General features: G+C 41.1%; 3 protein-coding genes across 3 annotated transcripts; 2 read left to right on the forward strand and 1 right to left on the reverse strand.

The window, feature by feature from the left end:
* Positions 1-1,031: 1,031 nt before the first annotated feature.
* On the reverse strand, positions 1,032-4,778 carry rps27.2 (ribosomal protein S27, isoform 2). Its single transcript, XM_061234303.1, has 4 exons — positions 4,723-4,778; positions 3,915-4,023; positions 3,345-3,455; positions 1,032-1,302 (listed from the first exon to the last, which is right to left on the reverse strand). Exons 1-4 carry the CDS (start codon positions 4,726-4,728, stop codon positions 1,274-1,276), a joined length of 255 nt encoding a protein of 84 aa, XP_061090287.1. The 5' UTR covers positions 4,729-4,778; the 3' UTR covers positions 1,032-1,273.
* Positions 4,779-5,425: 647 nt separating this feature from the next.
* rab13 (RAB13, member RAS oncogene family) lies at positions 5,426-13,244 on the forward strand. The gene is made up of 8 exons (XM_061234289.1): positions 5,426-6,073; positions 6,810-6,870; positions 7,450-7,510; positions 8,386-8,463; positions 9,198-9,287; positions 11,045-11,110; positions 11,504-11,554; positions 12,194-13,244. Exons 1-8 carry the CDS (start codon positions 5,950-5,952, stop codon positions 12,260-12,262), a joined length of 600 nt encoding a protein of 199 aa, XP_061090273.1. The 5' UTR covers positions 5,426-5,949; the 3' UTR covers positions 12,263-13,244.
* Positions 13,245-13,775: 531 nt separating this feature from the next.
* Positions 13,776-18,870, forward strand: LOC133105869 (gamma-secretase subunit APH-1A-like). The gene is made up of 7 exons (XM_061215988.1): positions 13,776-14,002; positions 14,290-14,460; positions 14,979-15,067; positions 15,157-15,279; positions 15,532-15,659; positions 16,309-16,432; positions 17,472-18,870. The coding sequence occupies exons 1-7, from the start codon at positions 13,890-13,892 to the stop codon at positions 17,534-17,536; spliced, it is 813 nt and encodes a 270-aa protein (XP_061071972.1). The 5' UTR covers positions 13,776-13,889; the 3' UTR covers positions 17,537-18,870.
* Positions 18,871-19,072: the final 202 nt, after the last annotated feature.

A 19,072-nucleotide genomic window follows, 5' to 3' on the forward strand; every position in this document is an offset into this window, starting at 1 on the left:
AGAAAAAATGCTGCATATAATAAATAACCAGGATAATTATCTATATTTTATGTTCAAACATACCGGAAAACAATGTATTTTTATTTCAATATATTTAGGTTCACATTTCATTTTTTTTTTTTTTTAGTAATCTAATTTTTTCAGAAAATAAGCAATTATTGTAAATAAAATCTAAGTGAAATTGGAAATACAATTAGTTCATAAATTTAGTTAATCTCAGTCTAAAGGAAGTGAACAACAAATGAGGCAACAAGCATGTATAATCCCTTTGTCAACCATAAGCATGGGGAAAGCCATAGAACTGTCAATTTAGAAGACAGATGGTAACTGACCATCACAAGTCAGGTGATGGGTACAAAATAAAGAGTTAAACATACCACTCAGCACTGTAAGGGCAATAATAAAAAGGCATAAAATAAATGCAAGTGCCTATTATCGGCAAGGAAAGTGGTGCGCAATGCCATAAGTTGCCCAAGGATCGCAGTTTAAGAATTAGGTTGCATCTAGGTCACCAAGTCTAATACAAAAATAAAGAAACATGAAATGCGCACCTCCATACCAGCAAACCCTTTGGAAGAGAGGCAGACAGCAAGAATATCAACAATTCTCAAAGGTTCTGCATGGAGGAATGGCCAAAAATCCCTCCAAATACATTCCATAACCTTAACACACATTATAGGAACATACGCATGGTGGTCATCTTTGCCAAATGGTTGCACAAAGCATTAAAACGGTTTTATGGGGGAATTGAAATTTGTTCAAATCATTAATGGTTCAATTGAATAAACTAAAGAGCACTACTTTACACATGTCGTAAAATAAAGCTTACGCCAATAACTTTTTTTTATTAATTTTTTTAAGTTTACAGCACTTTTTGTGCACAGCTATCAAGGGTGCCAATAATTCTGGAGCCGACTGTATGCGTAAAACACATTCCAAAAGAGTGAAACAAAAAACGCCGGATCCAAGTATGTTTAGAGAACCAGCCCGTCCTAGTAGAACAGAAAAAGGAAACTGCCAGACACAGACCATTGCTGTTCGTTTAATGAAAACACATTTTTATTGAGAAAGGCTTCATGGGTTGGGGGTTACAGCACATCAGTCAGTCCAGTTTGGATCTTCTCAGCTCGGACTGCAGCCTCGATGCTTTGCAGCCTTTTCTTCTCAGCCTGGCTCTGAGCGTTCGGCGTCGGAGACGCCGTCGCGGCCAAATGGGAGTCACTGAAGTCCTGCGGTCCAACCCCACCTCTCTCCTCTGCGGACGCTGATGAAGCTAATGCTGCTTCCTCCTGAATGAGCATCCTGAAGAGCGACAGACAAGACAGTTACGCCGCTGACCGGGACAGAAAACCCGCAGGACACCATTTTGCAGTTCATGGAGCGATGGGAACAGCATCCCGGTTCCGCGGCCCGAGAAAATGATTCAAATGGGAGCTACAGTGAACAATTCATACAAAAATAGATAACAGTAAGTTCATGTATAACAGACATGAATGAAGTCACACCGGTTTTTCAGAGAAACTCAGTACGTATCCCTGCAGAAGCTCAACGTAGATCCAGGGTGGTTTCAAAGCCGTTGTGAGACCACTGGATTAGACAGCGGTTACAAAACTCTCCTCAGCAGCACCTTTGAGGTACCTCAACCCCAAGACAAACTTTGAAGTTCTCCGTAAGGATATGTGAAACCCTACCATTTCTAAATCGTATCCTTGAAAACTATTACGTTTTTGATCAATCATGCATGCATTTTCGACATACAACAGACTGCATGGCACAAAACTCTGCTTATCGTTACCTGCCAATATGACCATTATGTTTATTCATATTGCCCCTTTCGTTTTAGGGTACAAACTAGCTGCCCTCTTTAGTGAAGATCCCAAAAACATCCTTCTCACGGGCAGTTGCTGCAAATTATACGGTCATGACAAACTTCACTAACCTATGAAAACCCAGCAGGTAAATACTACATGCCGCCCAACAGCACATTTTGTTTTGTACGTCTGTTTTCTCATAAGTGTCTTCATTGTGGCTCCTTCAGACGGGCGAAATAAAGCAGTGGCTAGCATTACTACTCCATAAATTCAGCTAACCAACTGAACTAGCAAGTTATTCAGCTCATTTCTTTCACTCACAAATGAGCGAATGAACCAATGCAAATGCTCCGTCAGTCAGCCAAAAGCTGCTTTTCAGTGCAAGAGATCATAATCCATCAGAGCTGACCTTAAGAATACAGAATGGCAGCAGTGTGTTAATCAATTATAACAATACCAGGCATCAGTTATTTCTGCACACATTTGGTAATCAAACCATTACAATGTGCAGCAGAGGCACGTTTACAAAGAACAAAGCAACAGAAATTGAATACAGTATCGGCAAAAATAAAAACTCTGAAACATTATAACAGTGCCAGATGCTTAAATCTGAAAATCACAATCATCATTCTCCTAACAGTACACAATGAACAAATACATAAAGCCATGTAACAATACAAATCCAAACCAACATCGCAATTCCCACTAGTTTAAAATGGTATCAAACTGTGCTAGTAAATGAAAAAATTAATGACCTGTATTATATGCAAACTGTAAAGCACAATTTCATAGGCCTGTGGTCACTGAAGGATGCTATTAATCTTTTGCTGCCGATTACTACACTGTAAATCTGCCTCTGAATTAATGTTGAATAAAACTTTGCACAAGTGCTTGATATTCCACACAGCTCACGAGTGCCTTCAAAAGGTGTTGGGTCAGCATTACAGCTGAGTTTAACATGTGACTAGATACATATTTGCAGCTAAAAAACACTATTCACGTTGACCCCTTAAAGTTCTTCCATTTACACAAAGAGGAACATCAAAGAGCTTTCGAAAGAAACTCACAACCCTGTAATTCCAACTGTTTAATGCAATCAGATGAAATTGAGGCAAGTTAAAACCATTTAAGAAATTATACTCTGTGGGAAGCAAAACAGATGGGAGGCCTGGCACTTGTTACTAGACAGACGGGACCTGTCTGTCACTACATGAATGCATAAAGTGCAAGCCAATGTACAGGCAGTTAGCAAAGATACGGAGGGAGAAACTGACTTCCACTTGGTGAAAAAAGCAATCCCTGGGAAAACTGCTCCATGATTCAGCAGTTGCTATTGCACTTGTTCACAAGAGACTAATGGGAGATTAACCAAGAGAGTGTGAGAGAGTAGTGACCTCTTAGTTCGCAAACTTCTTTCAGCTAGACACTGAAAGTAGTCTGTCATACGGACACCTTGCAACACCACAAACTGTCAAAGTGACAGGCACCCGGTCCGACCCCCAGGAAGAATGAACGAGGCTGCTGTTCACTGACCTTCTGTGAGACGTGCTTTCCCACCAGTGGGCTGACACAGCACTGTGGAGCAGCCCACACACAGCACCACGGTCTGAGCGTGGCTGAACACTGTGGTGATCTTGTAGCATCCTAGAGACAGAGCATTAAAGGTATCGTCAGACGGAACCAGTACAAATCGACACATTAGCCCTGGATCAAATATGTAATTGTTTTTCGATTAATATGCTTTTATAAGCTTTACTGGGTTTGTCTAGTGCACTGGCACCCATTAAATACTTTCAAGAAGTGCTTGGTTGGCTCAATTGCACCAGGCAGGATATAAAGCACAGAAAAGTATTTGAATCCAAAACAATTCCATACACGCACAGAATGGTGGGCCCAACATCAGTAGGACCCCATCTTGCACAATGCATTACAGGCTGTTACAAAAACCAGATCACATACTGAACTTAATTGGCAATGCTGTGCTCTGGGTTTATTTCAGCCCCGGTGTTCCTGTGGCCAAATATCAGAGAGCAGCAAGGTTTTAGATGGTCAATTGCAGAACCAGAATAAGACCATGGAAATTAAGATGGACACCCAATTTACCTGGACACTTGACATCCATGAAGTAGGAGTTGGGGCTCTGGACCAGACGCTTCTTTTTGTGCCTCCTCTTCTCTTCCTCGGGGGACGGGTGCAACAAGTCTTTAGCAAGCTACAGGAAAGAAGGTTGTCAGAAGAAATTAACATACTTTTGGTAACTGGTAGCACTAACGCTAACTTACCACTGGGTACATCAATAACTAGCAAGCTAAATTGATACCTTTCCATAAAGTTTAAAAGGTCTTCATTTGCATCATGTTCATGCTAAAGCTACGACATATTCATGCTTTAATATGCGAAGTTAGTCACTTAAACTGAATTTAAGTGTTCATTCGTTCGCCTTGACTTATAGAGCCAATTCCTAATGCGTCAGAAAAGAATCGTCACCCAAGTAGCTAGCTAGCGAACTGTTACCACTTCGTGCAGCTAGCTAGGTAGCTAGCTACATGTCGTGGCTTTACTTCAAGCAAAACAAGAAAGGCGTACATGCAAAATGTCAATCAAGGATATTTACAACATTGCTCCCGAGCCATAATAGTTAAGTACCACATCAGTACACACCGTCTCTCATAGACGCAGTTTATATTTCGTCTCCATGCTTTGTATTACATGCAAGCCGCCATCTTGTCTCTCAAACAAACACGCGCTCGACTCAATAATAGGCTAAATTCGTGGCTGCTCGAACCCATGAAAGGATATGTTTAAATATGTCAGCTTGCTAGATTCGCACGCGATTATCCATCTAGTTATTTCTTTTTATTTTGTTTATTACTGCACGATACGAGCCTTTAACTGTGGCACAGGTACTTACTGGCATGTTGGCGAGTTAGTAGCCGCTGCCGAAAAAGGAGGAAGAGGCGGAAACGGAGAGGTATTATAAACGGGGCCGATTACAGGGGCAGGAAGTAGCAGCGAAGCCATTTTTCGAAAGCTGGTTTGCCTGCTACGTGTGCGAGCCGAGTACGGGGAGGCAGGCTTGGTTGCCATATTTGTAAGGTCGAAAAGGAAGGCACCGAACGTTCAGCATTTTCTGTTTCGGAGGGCAACATATTCTGTCATTTATCCTCATTGATATTGATTTTCTGTGTAGGCTATTAAAATACAAAATCCAGTGTGTATTGAAGACGGTTGAATAATCTCCCCTAAATTATTTTAATGGGTTTAAATTAACTAAATTGGCAAACGTTTTCAGTGGATGTGCAATGGAGCGGAATTATTTCATTGTTAGAATACAACGCAACTAAATAAAAAGTTATGTTAACTGTCATTGTTGAGCTACCCTGAATATTATGCTTGATGAATAAAGAAATACGTTTCTCGCACCTCATACCGCGAGTCATTTTAATGTGAAGTATTAATTGGGACTCGCATTATAATCAAACTGTCATTAAAATGACAGTAAAATCAGTTATGAACAATATGGTTTAATTAACTCTGGGAAATACCCTGAAATTCCTACACTAACTACAAAACTACAGTACTTTCATGCCTTCTTCAAACTTGCTGAAAGGGAAATCAGTGCCCTCTGTTGGCTAAACAAATGATCGTCCCACTCCCTTCTGTCCAACGCCGCGGAGTGCGTGTGAACCCTCTACGTAAGGCGTAGAGAACTTGGGACAGCAGAAAATACTCAGTCCTGGGTGAAAAAGTGTGGACAATAGCTAATCGATCCACAGGAAAAAGGGAAAATCGTCAATTGGATTCATTTTCTTACGTTGCTACTGAACCCAGCGTACTCAGAACTTTGCGATGAGGGACAACTAGAGGGACGGGAATTGGTTCACTTCACTTTTCTGCGGGCTATTTTTCTTATTTTGTCAGAACTCTGAAGAACTGAACCCCTACAGAGGACGGAAATCTTTCGGTGACAGTTTAAGGAAAATAGAAAAATAAGCAGACTAAACTGGAAGACTGATCATTTCGATGTGTGCGTTGAGGGGAAAGTAGTGGCAAAGACAAGAAAAAAAGGAAAGTGAGATTTATGAAAGATTACCGCTGTGCTTTCACTGCTTGGGTGTTAACAGAAGGCTAACGAACTATGGCGAAAAAGTACGACTTCCTATTTAAATTATTGTTAATTGGAGATAGTGGGGTCGGGAAAACCTGTTTGATCATCAGATTCGCGGAGGATAACTTCAATTCCACATACATATCAACAATCGGTAGGCTAAATATCTATCATGGATCTATCTTTTAATTATTGCCATTTTATGTTTATTATCATCTGTTGTTGTCAATGTGTTGCCCTTAGGCTACTGCTCCTATAGAGAATTATTCAATAATACGACTTCCATTACTGCTGTTATCTCTGGTAGTCATGTCAGTACCTGTTTTTGAAATGCAAGTTCTCTCTTATTTGTTTCTTTATCTCCCTCCGCAAAGTGGAAATCTTTCGATCTAACTGGCCCTGTAAACTGCCCCTCTTTTTACCTTTCTCTCTTAAGGCGTCTTTCATTTTCCAACTTTATCTCCTTCCACCACTACAGTTCTACCCGCCCCCACTCATATCTCCCTTTCAATCTCTCATTCTATGTTGAACATAATGGCTGTCTTCTCTGGCATTTTCTGCGCTCATCCACATCTTCGAAAAGGACCCCCCCCTTTCCCTGTCTCTGCCTCTGCCTGTCTTTATTCACAGGAAATCCAGACAAAAACAAACCCAAATGCAACAAGAGGAAGAGAGAAAGAGAGGGGTCATTAAAGAGAACAGAGTGGGGAGTTCATGAATGCAAATTCTGAACAAGTCAGAGGTTGTTTAATTGGCATGACCTAGTTTGGCATTTTGGCCAAAGTTGTGAATCAAACTGTTTTCACTCATTAGCCACTGTTATCCAACCCCACCCCCCAACACCACCCGCGGCCAAACTCACCCCCACTAACTGTCAAATCTCTCGGCAGGAATTGACTTCAAGGTGAAGACGATTGAAGTTGAGGGGAAGAAAGTGAAACTGCAAGTTTGGTAGGAAATGAGCCTTGATATCAGTGTATATCAGTATGTGGAAACAGTATTCAACACAACACCTTAGACATACTTTAGACAAGCCTTTAGGGCACAGTGTGAATGGTGATTGATAAAAATGCATTGTCTGGCATGTTTGTAACTTATTTTTAAATGCAGTATTTTGTAAATTGACAATTTCACAAGTTCATCTGGGTTATGCAATGAGTACCACATTATAAAAGTTGGTGTAAGGTTATGTTTTCCGACTACAAACACTTTAATATAGCGTATAATGTCATTTTTTTCAAGTATAAATGATGTTGCTTCAGTCACATGCTTGCTGTGAACGTTTCTCATGCATTTAAATGTGTGAGAATTGGTAGCCTAATGCGCATCATTACCTAGCATAGTTACATACATGCATCAGCAAAATCGAAATGCTCCCCGGCAAATCAAACCAGTGCAAATTGTTCTTGAAGTAGCCTGTAAAAACTAGTCACTTGAAGGGAATGATCTGCTGAACAGACGTAGACTGAGTAACTAATCGCAGCAGACATGAATTTGTAGCCGAAATGTGTGAGCTGTGCATTTCCACAGGGACACAGCGGGCCAGGAGAGGTTCAAGACCATCACTACAGCTTACTACAGAGGGGCTATGGTGAGTCCGATCCTTTACTCCCGCCACTAAAGACGCAGATGTCTGGATCGTAACTCCCTGCACTACAGATGTAGTTATCTGAATCTTAACTCTCTGCACTAAAGACACAGTTGTCTGAATCTTAACTCTTTGCACTAAAGACGCAGTTGTCTGAATCTTAACTCTCTGCACGAAAGACACAATTGTCTGAATCTTAACTCTCTGCACTAAAGACACAGTTGTCTGAATTTTAACACTCTGCACTAAAGACACAGTTGTCTGAATCTTAACTCTCTGCACTAAAGACACAGTTGTCTGAATCTTAACTCTCTGCACTAAAGACACAGTTGTCTGAATTTTAACACTCTGCACTAAAGACACAGTTGTCTGAATCTTATCTCTCTGCACTAAAGACGCAGTTGTCTGAATCTTATCTCTCTGCACTAAAGACACAGTTGTCTGAATCTTAACTCTCTGCACTAAAGACACAATTGTCTGAATCTTAACTCTCTGCACTAAAGACACAATTGTCTGAATCTTAACTCTCTGCACTAAAGACACAATTGTCTGAATCTTAACACTCTGCACTAAAGACACAGTTGTCTGAATCTTAACTCTCTGCACTAAAGACACAATTGTCTGAATCTTAACTCTCTGCACTAAAGACACAATTGTCTGAATCTTAACTCTCTGCACTAAAGACACAGTTGTCTGAATTTTAACACTCTGCACTAAAGACACAGTTGTCTGAATCTTAACTCTCTGCACTAAAGACACAGTTGTCTGAATCTTATCTCTCTGCACTAAAGACACAGTTGTCTGAATCTTAACTCTCTGCACTAAAGACGCAGTTGTACTGGACAGCTGTTCTCACTGCTGTCATTTCTATGGCACAGGGCATCATCCTGGTTTATGACATCACTGATGAGAAGTCCTTTGAGAACATTCAGAACTGGATGAAGAGTATCAAAGAGGTGAGCGCGAAGTCTGTTGGGGGCTAAAGATGGCAAGGACGCATTTTTTTATTAGAGAGGACACTCACAGCCAACCCTCTGAGACATAGTGGTTTGTGATGTAAGGGGATTGAAAGGTTGTTAAAAGTGTCCCTTCCTCTCGGACTGCTGGGTGGTTCATTCTGTTGAGGCACTGCTCTTGTGCATGGACGGGCGTCACAGTCTTTTATCAGATCTGGACCGGAATGCTGACTGTGACTAGCTGCCCCGCAGTGGGATACACAGTTGGCTCTAGCATCACCCAGGGATAGGTGGGTCACGTCTCATTGTACACCAGTGCCCCCTACTGGTTAACCAGGGGCCTACAAGTCCACCAGTTAAGCTGCACATGAAGTATCTTCTTCCGAATCCTGCCTATACACCATATTTTAACTTCAGTGTGATGAGAAGCAATGGCTGACTGGCAAGCTTTGCAGGAGCGCATGTGCTTCTCTGGACCTTGCCTGAGCCAGGAATTCCTTTCAATGGGGTTTGAAATCCTGAACCAAACCGACAAGCTTCAAGCTTATCTGAGCCATTTTCCCTTTACAAACTGAATAATGAGGTCCAATCACGAAACTCATTTTTAAAGGCCAACCACAGAATACTGTAGCACTCGAAAATAAGGAGGGGGATTAGAGAGACATTGTTATACACTGCACAGACTTTCTTTATTGGAGCTAATGATCAATCCCATTCACTTTCCTATTTCCCAGAATGCCTCAACTGGGGTCAATCGGATGTTGCTGGGGAATAAATGTGACATCGAAGCCAAAAGAAAGGTATCCAAGGAGACGGGAGAGAAGGTAAGGCCAGACAAGACCGTGGCCAATTACAGTCATTCTTTGTGTTCATCCACATTGATGCTGTCTGTTTGTGGTTTTCATATTTGTACAGGACATTTTATTATTTTCAGTTCAGGCATAAAGAAGAATAGTCATCTTAGTTTTCTTTACATTTCAGCAGTTCCAGTGTTCATGGAGAAAAACCTAAACTCAGCAGATAAATGGCTTAATTTTTTAGTGTTTTGACAGCTTTTTAAATGGCATCACATTTTTATCAGAAATATGTGAAAATGTCATAGGTCATCTGTAGTCTCTGTAGAGTTACATCCTCTGGTGGCAGACCATTATTAGCTTTCACAAACAGCTTTGTTTCTCACATCCTTACCAAACAGGGCTCATTGTTTTTTCTCAGTTTCCCTGCTTTTTGGATGGAAAAATTTTTTATTTTTATATAAGTCTCTTTAAAGCACCATATCACAAGCAAGGGTTGGACTTGCCAAATTAAACTGTTGATTCAAGTTTTTTCATGGTAATAGTGTCTGTCCTGTCAGTCTATACTCACTGAGCACTATATTAGGATGCATTTAATGAGAGATGTCAGAGGAGAATGGCCAGGCTGGTCAAAGCTGACAGAAAGGTGACAGTAACCCAAATAACCACACATTACAACAGTGGTATGCAGAAGAGCATCTCTGAACACACAACACATCAAACCTCTAAGAGGATAGGTACAGCAGCAGATGACCAATAAGTCTAAAAAAAGAATAATAAATCCCCAATAAAGTGCTCACAGAGTATTTTGCTTTGTTGGGTAAATAAGAGGTGGTTACCACTTCACTATCAATGAGAGATAATGGCTCTCCTCCAAGATATTCTGAAGCACTGTGTGGTCAGTACCATGAAAAAAATCTGGCTTGTTGGAAAGTATACAGAAGTGCACCCCAAAACTTTAATTAATTTAATATATAAGCCCACATTTAACATAATAGCATCAGTGTCCCATATCTACTGTGCCTGTGTGTGCATGTATGTGTGCGAGATAGAGATAGAGAGAGAGAGTGATTGGGTGCTTGTGTGCACCCTAGTTAACCCCCTTAATTTGCAATGCCTATTTTTCACTTCAGTGTCCTCCATAAAATAATAAGGGCACACACTAGCACATGTGCAGTCAGCTGCTGGTTCTGAACGGCATGACAATGACATAACTACAAGCCACCCTCCCCAAGCCATGCTATGCGCAGTAGTTTCCCTCACTGACAGAACTACTGGTCACAGTTTACACCGACATGGTCTGCGTTCAGTGGCCTGAACCGCAGGGCATATCCCTGCCCCAACTGTACATGCTAATGAGGAGGCCTTTTATAAGATTTTAAGTTACATCTATTTAATATGCTATCCAGAAAGTTAAGACATAAATGTATATTTTTGCATTGTTCAATATTTAGTAAATGTTTCATGCTTTTCATGTTCATATGTGTGCTTTGTATTCTGGGCAAGCATTGGGTCCGTAAATGCCCCCTACTTCCTCCTTGAAAGCACAGTACTGTAGCTCACAAATGCTACAGATCCTGAAAAGAATTGATCAAAGTTCCCTTACGAGGAAACCTGTGTTAGCCGTATCTCCTTGTAAAGATTATCACCTGTTCCTTCTTGAGCTGTAATAAAACAGTAATGAGATTGAGGCAGTTATGCAACTATTATTGTTTGTTAATACTGACAATGGTGACAATTTAAAGACTGTCCATTTCACAAGAGTTGTGTTGTGGTTATTGTAACAGCTTGCAACGGATCATGGGATCCGGTTCTTTGAGACAAGTGCAAAGTCCAGCATTAATGTGGAGGAGGTAAGAGAGTGCATTTTGCATTGTTCCTGTAGTTGTTTCCTAAACCCTGTCTTCATTTTCATATTTCATACAGGTTGCGCCTGAGAGAACACTAAAGTGAAGTTCAGTTTGATTCATATTTTAAGAAAGTGTCAAAAAGTGCAATTTGATTAATAATTTAAGTAATTATTCATCTTCTAGTTAGTGACACAATATTTTATATGTGGTCGTGATCCAAACTGACAAAGTTATATCGAATAATGAAAAATAACACTTGGACACTTTAAGGTTTCAATTTGTTATTCAAAGTTAAGAATATACAGGTTTGAGGTGGAACTGAATCCAAGGCTAAACTGAAGAGGAAGTTCCACATACATTTTACAAATAATAGTGCTTGTGTTCCTCTCATTTCAGTCCTTTGTTGCTCTGGCACGAGACATCCTACTGAAGTCAAGCAAGAAACCGGTGAATACTTATGTCCCTTACATTGACTCTGACATGATGATTGCTCAGACACACTATCAGTATCGGAAATCGCTGTGCAGATGCAGATTGTTTGCCCACTCACCCACACTGAACAAACACACAGCCTTTTTATATTGTACACACACACTCATTAAACAAACAATAAAGACTACCTTTGTGGTGTACATAAAAAGACATATACGCCATTTAAATGGAAAATGGTTGGCATTTATACAGCACCTTTATCCAAAGCGCTGTACAATTGATGCTTCTCATTCACCCATTCATTCATACACACACACACCAACAGTGATTGGCTGTCATGAAAGGCACCAACCAGCTCGTCAGGACCATTTTAGGGGTTAGGCGTCTTGCTCAGGGACACTTTGACACACCCAGGGCAGGATCGAACTGGCAACCCTCCGACTGCCAGGCAACTGCTCTTACCACCTGAGCCAGTGTCGCCAGATAAAGCTATTACCAAGATAATAGCTTTCTGATTCTCATGATAGTACAGTACAAAGCCCAGTAATACGTGGCTGTGATGTACTGTTTGTTACTTGGCACAGCAGCCTTGTAGTGTGCAAATCTGCTGCATGGCGGCACGTAACTTACAGTGTGTTGTGTTGTGTCTCTCAGGGTCCAGCAGGTCGAGAGGTGAAGCTGGCTCCCACTCAGAAGACATCTTCCAAATGTCTGTTATTCTGAGCTGGCCAACATGGGGGTCATTACCAGATGGGTATTAATGGATGAGGGCCATATAGGAACAGTATTATAAAAAGGAGTTGTCTTATAATGGAGAAATGTAAAGTAGGGAAGTATTATGCATGCAGGGCAGGTGAGGGAACAGGATGGCGAAAGAGGTGAAAGAGGATGATGGCTTTCATAAGGTGGTACATAATTATGCGTATACAACATACCATCGGATTCCAGCTGGGTTGCTCATGATGACTACTAGGGTGTTTACACAGAATCACAATTTGGCTACACTACACTACTGAAGCACACATTAGTGAAAAGATACAGCTGAAAAGGTAACATGACGTTAAGACCATTGGAAACCAGTTTTAGTAGACTGCAATCCATTTAACAAATTCAATTTCCCTGCTCATGAGAGGGCGATTCATAGACGGTAGGAAAACATGCTGGAATTCAACCTTCCATGAACGGAGACTGTTGTAGCCGCAGAGAAAAGATGGAAAAGCTCTGGAGGTACAGGACCACGAGAGGGATGACGGGAGAAAGAAGGAAGAAGGAAGTGGGTTTGAGGGATAAAGTCGAGAAAACAGTGGAAACTGCATGCTGAAAGGTGACTGGAATCCTGACGAACTGACTGTGACGGACGGACTGACGGACTGACTGACCGACTCACTTGCTGTATATCTCTCCCAACACTTCACAGGTCCTATATGTGCTGAACACACTGCTTGCTGCTGCTCTCAGTGCTGTATATCCCTCTGGTGCCGTCTGGCCACAGCACTTTCCTGCGCGTTGTTTACTTGTTTATATCCCCGCCTATCACCATCACATCCCTTTTCTTTATATTTTAAGTCAGTTGTTCATTCTGAATGTGAAAACATTCCTGTCTCATTTTGTGACATTCCTGTCAGATCATATACTGTATGAGCCGTTTCAATGATATGAACCAGACTGTAAAAATATATAATAAAAAAAAGTGAACTAAAGGGAATTGAAATTGTGTTGTCACTTTCTTCTTTGTGTGTCTGTCTTCGCTAAGGCACTGGACAAAGAATATACAATTATACAAAAAGTCACACAACTATATAATTACAAATAGTAGACAAACTGTTTACCGAGATCTGCCTTTACATGATCCCAAATGTAGTATTTACTTCACTGTTTCTGCACTGCCGGCCGTTCATAACAACACTACATGGACTCGTAGACTGCTCTAAGAGGAAGTAGCTGTTTACACATTTCGTGAGAAAGAAACTAGTGTAGCACAGGTAACACGAGTGGGCATGAAAACCTTTTTCAAATTGACAACCTTTCTTTCGGCCTATGACCCTGTCGCTCCATGATTCCACTTTTCTGCAGCTAGCGTTTAATTAGCTATAGATGAATGACAACGGTTTTATTTGGGAAATCCTGACACCCATCCTCAGAGAGGAAACTATTGAGTCTTCATGAAACGGCCTAATTCGCCACACCTTTAATCGGTTAACATTCCCCTGTCTGAAAAGCTGAGACTATCAATCACACCTGCCATTAGAGACCCATTTGATTATTTGTACGAAGAGTTTGAGAGAGTTGTTAAAATAACGAAATATTAAAAATACAATATTTGCTGTAAAAGGCGACATATCAGTTAAAAATGGGATTGCCTACGTTCTTTGGCTGCTTGTTTATAACTTTTGGACCGGCTTTTGCATGGTTTATATTTACTGTGACAGATAGTCCTGTTCGGGTACTTATAATGGTGGTAGGGTGAGTTATTCAAGACACTAAAATTGTTTTACTCTGCTTGCACCGCTAAGTAGACCGTTTGGACGTTTATATCAAGGTCAATTTTAATTTCAAAATATGACGGCTAGCCGTAGAAATGTGAATGTGTAAAACAAACCGTTTTATAAACGGCTGCCAAATACTGTGGGACATGGGTCTATTAAAGTAGTTCAATCTATAGTTAATTTCGTTTATGCATGATACAGGTCTTTTGTATACATTGTCGAGAAATATACATGTCATTATGTGCTTTGCCCCCCTTCTCTCAGCGCCAGTTTGTGGCTGGTCTCCGTCTTGCTGTCCTCTTTAATGTGGTATGCCCTAATATCCCTCTGCGACGGCTCTGATCCAAACCTGCAGTCGCAGCTTCTGGCCACTGGGGCGGTAGTAGCTGTACTTATTCAAGAGGCATTTAGAGCAGCTTCGTACAAGCTACTAAGGTGCGGACTCTGCTGCCCTGTGTATAGCCTCTGCTGCCCTGTCTGCATATGTGTCACCGTGCATAGAAATTAGTTTATATTTTGTTGCATGCATGCTTTCTTGATTCTTGCCTGTGTGGTCTTACCTGAGAAACTGTATAGAAAAGCATAATATAAGCAGGTTGTAAACATCCTTTCAGACATGCACTGAGTCATTCAAGAGTGCGATCAACATGTTTTCTGCCATGATCTCAGCTTTCTTTGACAGACAGGTTTTTCTAATGAGAGACACACCTTTCAATAGAAATTTCTGGCAGACATTTCAATACTACTTTAAAAAAACCCAAAGTGGCACATTGTGTAGTGCCCTTCGTGAGAGAAAACTGTCGGCCAACTTTGGAACTCTGAGATGAACATGTCAGAATGTGTTTATTTCCTGATCACAGTTTTTTCTTTATTGATGTTATTTACATGCTTTCTATGTCTATTATTCATCCATCGTTACCTTTTGTTTGAACATGACGGACACTGTTTCTTAGATTTTTTTCTCGCAAGACGACCAACGCAGCCCTTGATAGTTTTGTTGCGAAAGGTGGACCTCCCCCTTCTCTGCTACGAAATGCCTTTGGTGAGTATACGATGTATAATCTGTAAATTTAGCATTTGAAACTTTAAAATTTGTTGCATTCCCTCTTTGACCGTGTCTCCGTCTCGCAGTCATTGGTCTGGCCTTCGGCCTAATGAGCTCAACCTTCTCCTTTGCCAACATCCTGTCCCTGTCGTTGGGGCCGGGCGTCGTGGGTATTCACGGGGAGTCGTCTCACTTCTTCATTACCTCTGGTATGTGATGGCAGAGAAGGGTAGGGAAAGTCACTTCCACCATCTCATTTCTCCCTGTGCCTTCATCATGCATGTATATTTATCACAAGCATTTTGTTTTCAGCAAGATTGTGGAATCCCATGAAGTTAGGGCGCAGTGTGGTGGGTAGAATGCGGGGCGCTACCCCCGTCTCTGTACATCTCATTTATTGACTTTCTTTTCTTCCCCTTTTCCTGCCTTGTTTTCTCCGATGGCCCTTGGCTCTCTCTCAGCTCTGCAGTCCATGGTGCAGTCCTGCCTGCACGTGTGCTGGTCGGTGCTGCTCTTCTCGGCCTGCGAGCGGGCCAGCTGGTCCAGGGCTGCTGCCGTGGTGCTGACCCACCTGCTGAGCTGTGCACTGGTGAGAGGAGAGGCTTCATGCATTTCCCCCTGTGGAACACCTGTGTATCGTCTAAATCTCAGCTCATGAAGAAGTGTATGATTAGCTGTAGGATTAAATGCCACATACCGTGTTTTTATTTCCATGGTAGTTTAAACTTTTACTCACATTCCATTTCATATAAATAATCAGTTTCAAATGTCAATAAGTAAGGGGTGACATGGCTCAGGCAGTAAGGCAGTCGTCTGGCAGTCGGAGGGTTGCCGGTTCGATCCCCCGCCCGGGCGGTGTCGAAGTGTCCCTGAGCAAGACGCCTAACCCCCAAATGCTCCTGACGAGCTGGTCGGGGCCTTGCATGGCAGCCAATCGCCGTCGGTGTGTGAGTGTGTGTTTGAATGGTTGGATGGAGATCAATTGTACAGCGCTTTGGATAAAGGCGCTATATAAATGCCTGCCATTTACCATTTAAGGGCAGCCATTTCCTTACCTGGCTGTGTGGGACCTGTATAGGAACCATTACAGTATAATGTTTTGCAGAATATTTTAACGTTCAGTCACTCACTAAATAATTAGCAACACAAGCATATGCAGTATGTGTGGACAAAGCAGTTTTTACACCGATCTGAAACCTTTGACTTATCAACTTCCTCACTTTATCTTCCGCTATCAGTCTTTCCTGAACCCTCGCTATTACCTAAGCCTGCTGCTGCAGAGTGTCCTGGCGGTTGGCGTGGTGACATGGGCGTGGCTGGAGGCTGGAGGGCGTGGGTGCCCAGGTTGGCTGGGTGTCGGAGGTACAGAAGGACTTTATTTTGTCATTAAGAGAACCGGGAGGTTCTGTCCTCCCACTGCCCTGGCATGTTGTGTTGTGTTCAGGCATGCTGTGTTTTTTCAATTCATTATTTTCTGAATAGAATACATATCTGGGCTCTAATGGTATAAGTGTTACGTGACATTTGCTCCCAATATTGTGTTCCCAGTAGAAGAGTACATATTGTGCAACATTTATTCACACTGCTGTTTTTTATGGCTCCTCCCTGTCAGTGTTACAAGATGCAAGATGAACCATCTTACTAAAGTACCCTTAGTTTGATTATTCAATCAGTAATTATTCATTAAGTATTTGTTAAGGAAGGTTGTGACCATAGAAAATCAAGAGATGGTCCCTCAGGAAATTTCCCAGGAAGCAATGGACAAAGATAATATCTTGCAAGTGTACATTTAATGTACCTCAATAGTCCCATTGAGGTAACTAGCAGAGTCTGCCATTATAGAACCTAAAATGACAACCTTCACAGAGAATATATGCTCAAAATGGCTGCTGCTATGCACTCATGTTTAGGCCAGCAGTGTGTCATGTCATCTTCAGTGGTTCAAAAGGTCCTTTAAAAATGATAAAGTGACAAGCTTAATTTAGCTTTTTTTAAAAAACCTTTTCATGTCTTGTGTTAATTAAATTGTGATCCACCTGCTTTAATTGAACAAAGCTGTTCTGAAATTTTACTTTATGGAATAAATTCATAACCTCACCTTTTTTAAGCATTGTCATTGTTAGTGCTGAACATTGATTTAAGTTGTCCATGTTTTTGTTTCTTTCCAAATGAAATAAACTCGTATGATTCCAGGAAGCTCACCCCCTCAAGACTCATATTCAATGTTGACATATAAAGGCCATACAAAACCGCATTATGTGTATTCAGTGAATTGGACTTTGCCGTTTCCTTTCACAATTGTTTGCACTACATGAACACAAAATGATGTTGGACTCATTTCTATAACTGTGACATTCGTAGCTTTATATTGTTGTATTTCTGTAACTTTTTTTTGTTTCAGCCCGGCCATTAATGAAGGAGGAAGTGGTTCATTATTCTGCTTTACGGAGTCCAGTGGAGCAGTGATGGAATACCCCTCTGTCTGGAGCACAACAGAGGCAGCGCTGAGATGCAGTGCATTTGCATTTGAGTGCAATTCTCTTGCTTCCTTATAAATTCATTTGTACTTGCAAGGTCAATAGACAAACACTTTTTTGTGGTTTATGAAATCATACTGTACTCATAATTATTACAATGTTTTCTTTATACAGGCACTAACATTTATCACTGTATGTATTACTATTGCAATTTAATGGACGTATGTTACAATGACGCAGAGAAATTGGAATACAGAACAATACTACTGATTCTGACCTTCCTTATCACCTCTGGCAGCACAGTGTGCCTGTTGGTTTTCAAAGCATCTTAGCACCAAGTGGTTCATTTAACCCGTTGATTGGATAAGGAATATGCGCTCTTTGTTCTCAAAGCCTTAACTGGCTTTTGACTGAAAGGAAACTGCAAATGCCAGTGCAGCGCCAAGGCCGCCCCTGTTATAGCAGGTCAAAGTCCACTGTTGTGTAATATCATGCTTTTTGGTTGGCTACTTTGTGCTGCTGTCTCATAGGATGCCCCAGGAAACCAGAGCAGTTGAGTTGACTTAATTGGTTTACTCCGTATTTTTGCTCCTTTAAAGATTACATAATCTTTAATGATAGTGCCTGGGTTGTAACGAAACATCTTCCGGTTTAATACTGCCTTTGTATCCCTAAATGAGGTAGGTAACCTGAATTCTGTCCATGAATGTTGACAATGAAAATTGATAAGTAATGTATAGGCTATTTGACATGCTCTTAAGGGTGTGTGCCAAACATGATGGATATGCAAATTTGCATGTCAATGCTACTGATTTTTCTTTATACCTGATAGCTAATATTAATGCCACAGGTTCCACTCACCTGATGGCCCAAGTATAAATCGATCCCTAGAGGAAGAATGACACCCAGCAGTGTTACCCGAGTTCTAGATTTTGGCCTCACTACATTATAACAGGAATATGATGGCAGCAAGTTATATGTTGGGAATGTGAGCGCTTCACAACTGATGCAAAGCTGAAGTACAGTTGACTACCTTGCCATCATAAGGCAAATGTTTTGTTTTTTTAAATAGACTGTTTGGCACATACATGCTTTCTTTTGGTCCAATGTTAAGGGCAATATATATTACTGGATTGTATTATCAAAGCTGATAAAATGGCAGATAAGCTCTGACTGACATTAATAGGATATGCAGTTCGAGAATTTGTTGTGAAGTTCTGTCACACAGAGTCCATGGATGGAATGACAGAACCCAAAGAGACAAATAACACATTGGCACACAAGGTTGCGTTTTTGAAAATGCCAATGGTTTATAGAATATGCCTGTATATCAATTGCAATTGTAGTTAAGAAAACCAGCAGAAAGAATGGTACTCCCTGTCACCTTACTAAGATGGAAATTACATATTTTATAGTGTGTTATTTATTGAGTCCATAAATGTGTGGTGACTTAACTATAAGGTCCATCTTTTTAAATCAATTAGCCACTCAATGCTGCTCTTCATTAGTACATCCTTAGTACATT

The sequence above is a fragment of the Conger conger genome, chromosome 1 (genome assembly GCF_963514075.1).
Source record: "Conger conger chromosome 1, fConCon1.1, whole genome shotgun sequence".
Taxonomy (NCBI): domain Eukaryota; kingdom Metazoa; phylum Chordata; class Actinopteri; order Anguilliformes; family Congridae; genus Conger; species Conger conger.

Bases quoted from the DNA above. Each gene is read 5' to 3' on its own strand.
- rps27.2 (XM_061234303.1), bottom strand. The intron at 3,456-3,914 runs GTAAATTGGGTG...CTCTGTCTCTAG, and splicing joins CATGGATGTCAAGTGTCCAG to GATGCTACAAGATCACCACA. The intron at 1,303-3,344 runs GTCAGTGAACAG...GTCGCTCTTCAG, and splicing joins GAAAGCACGTCTCACAGAAG to GATGCTCATTCAGGAGGAAG.
- rab13 (XM_061234289.1), top strand. From the start codon at position 5,950: ATGGCGAAAAAGTACGACTTCCTATTTAAATTATTGTTAATTGGAGAT. The intron at 6,871-7,449 runs GTAGGAAATGAG...GCATTTCCACAG, and splicing joins AAAGTGAAACTGCAAGTTTG to GGACACAGCGGGCCAGGAGA. The intron at 11,555-12,193 runs GTGAATACTTAT...TGTGTCTCTCAG, and splicing joins TGAAGTCAAGCAAGAAACCG to GGTCCAGCAGGTCGAGAGGT.
- LOC133105869 (XM_061215988.1), top strand. From the start codon at position 13,890: ATGGGATTGCCTACGTTCTTTGGCTGCTTGTTTATAACTTTTGGACCG. The intron at 14,003-14,289 runs GTGAGTTATTCA...CCCTTCTCTCAG, and splicing joins GTACTTATAATGGTGGTAGG to CGCCAGTTTGTGGCTGGTCT. The intron at 15,280-15,531 runs GTATGTGATGGC...GCTCTCTCTCAG, and splicing joins TCACTTCTTCATTACCTCTG to CTCTGCAGTCCATGGTGCAG.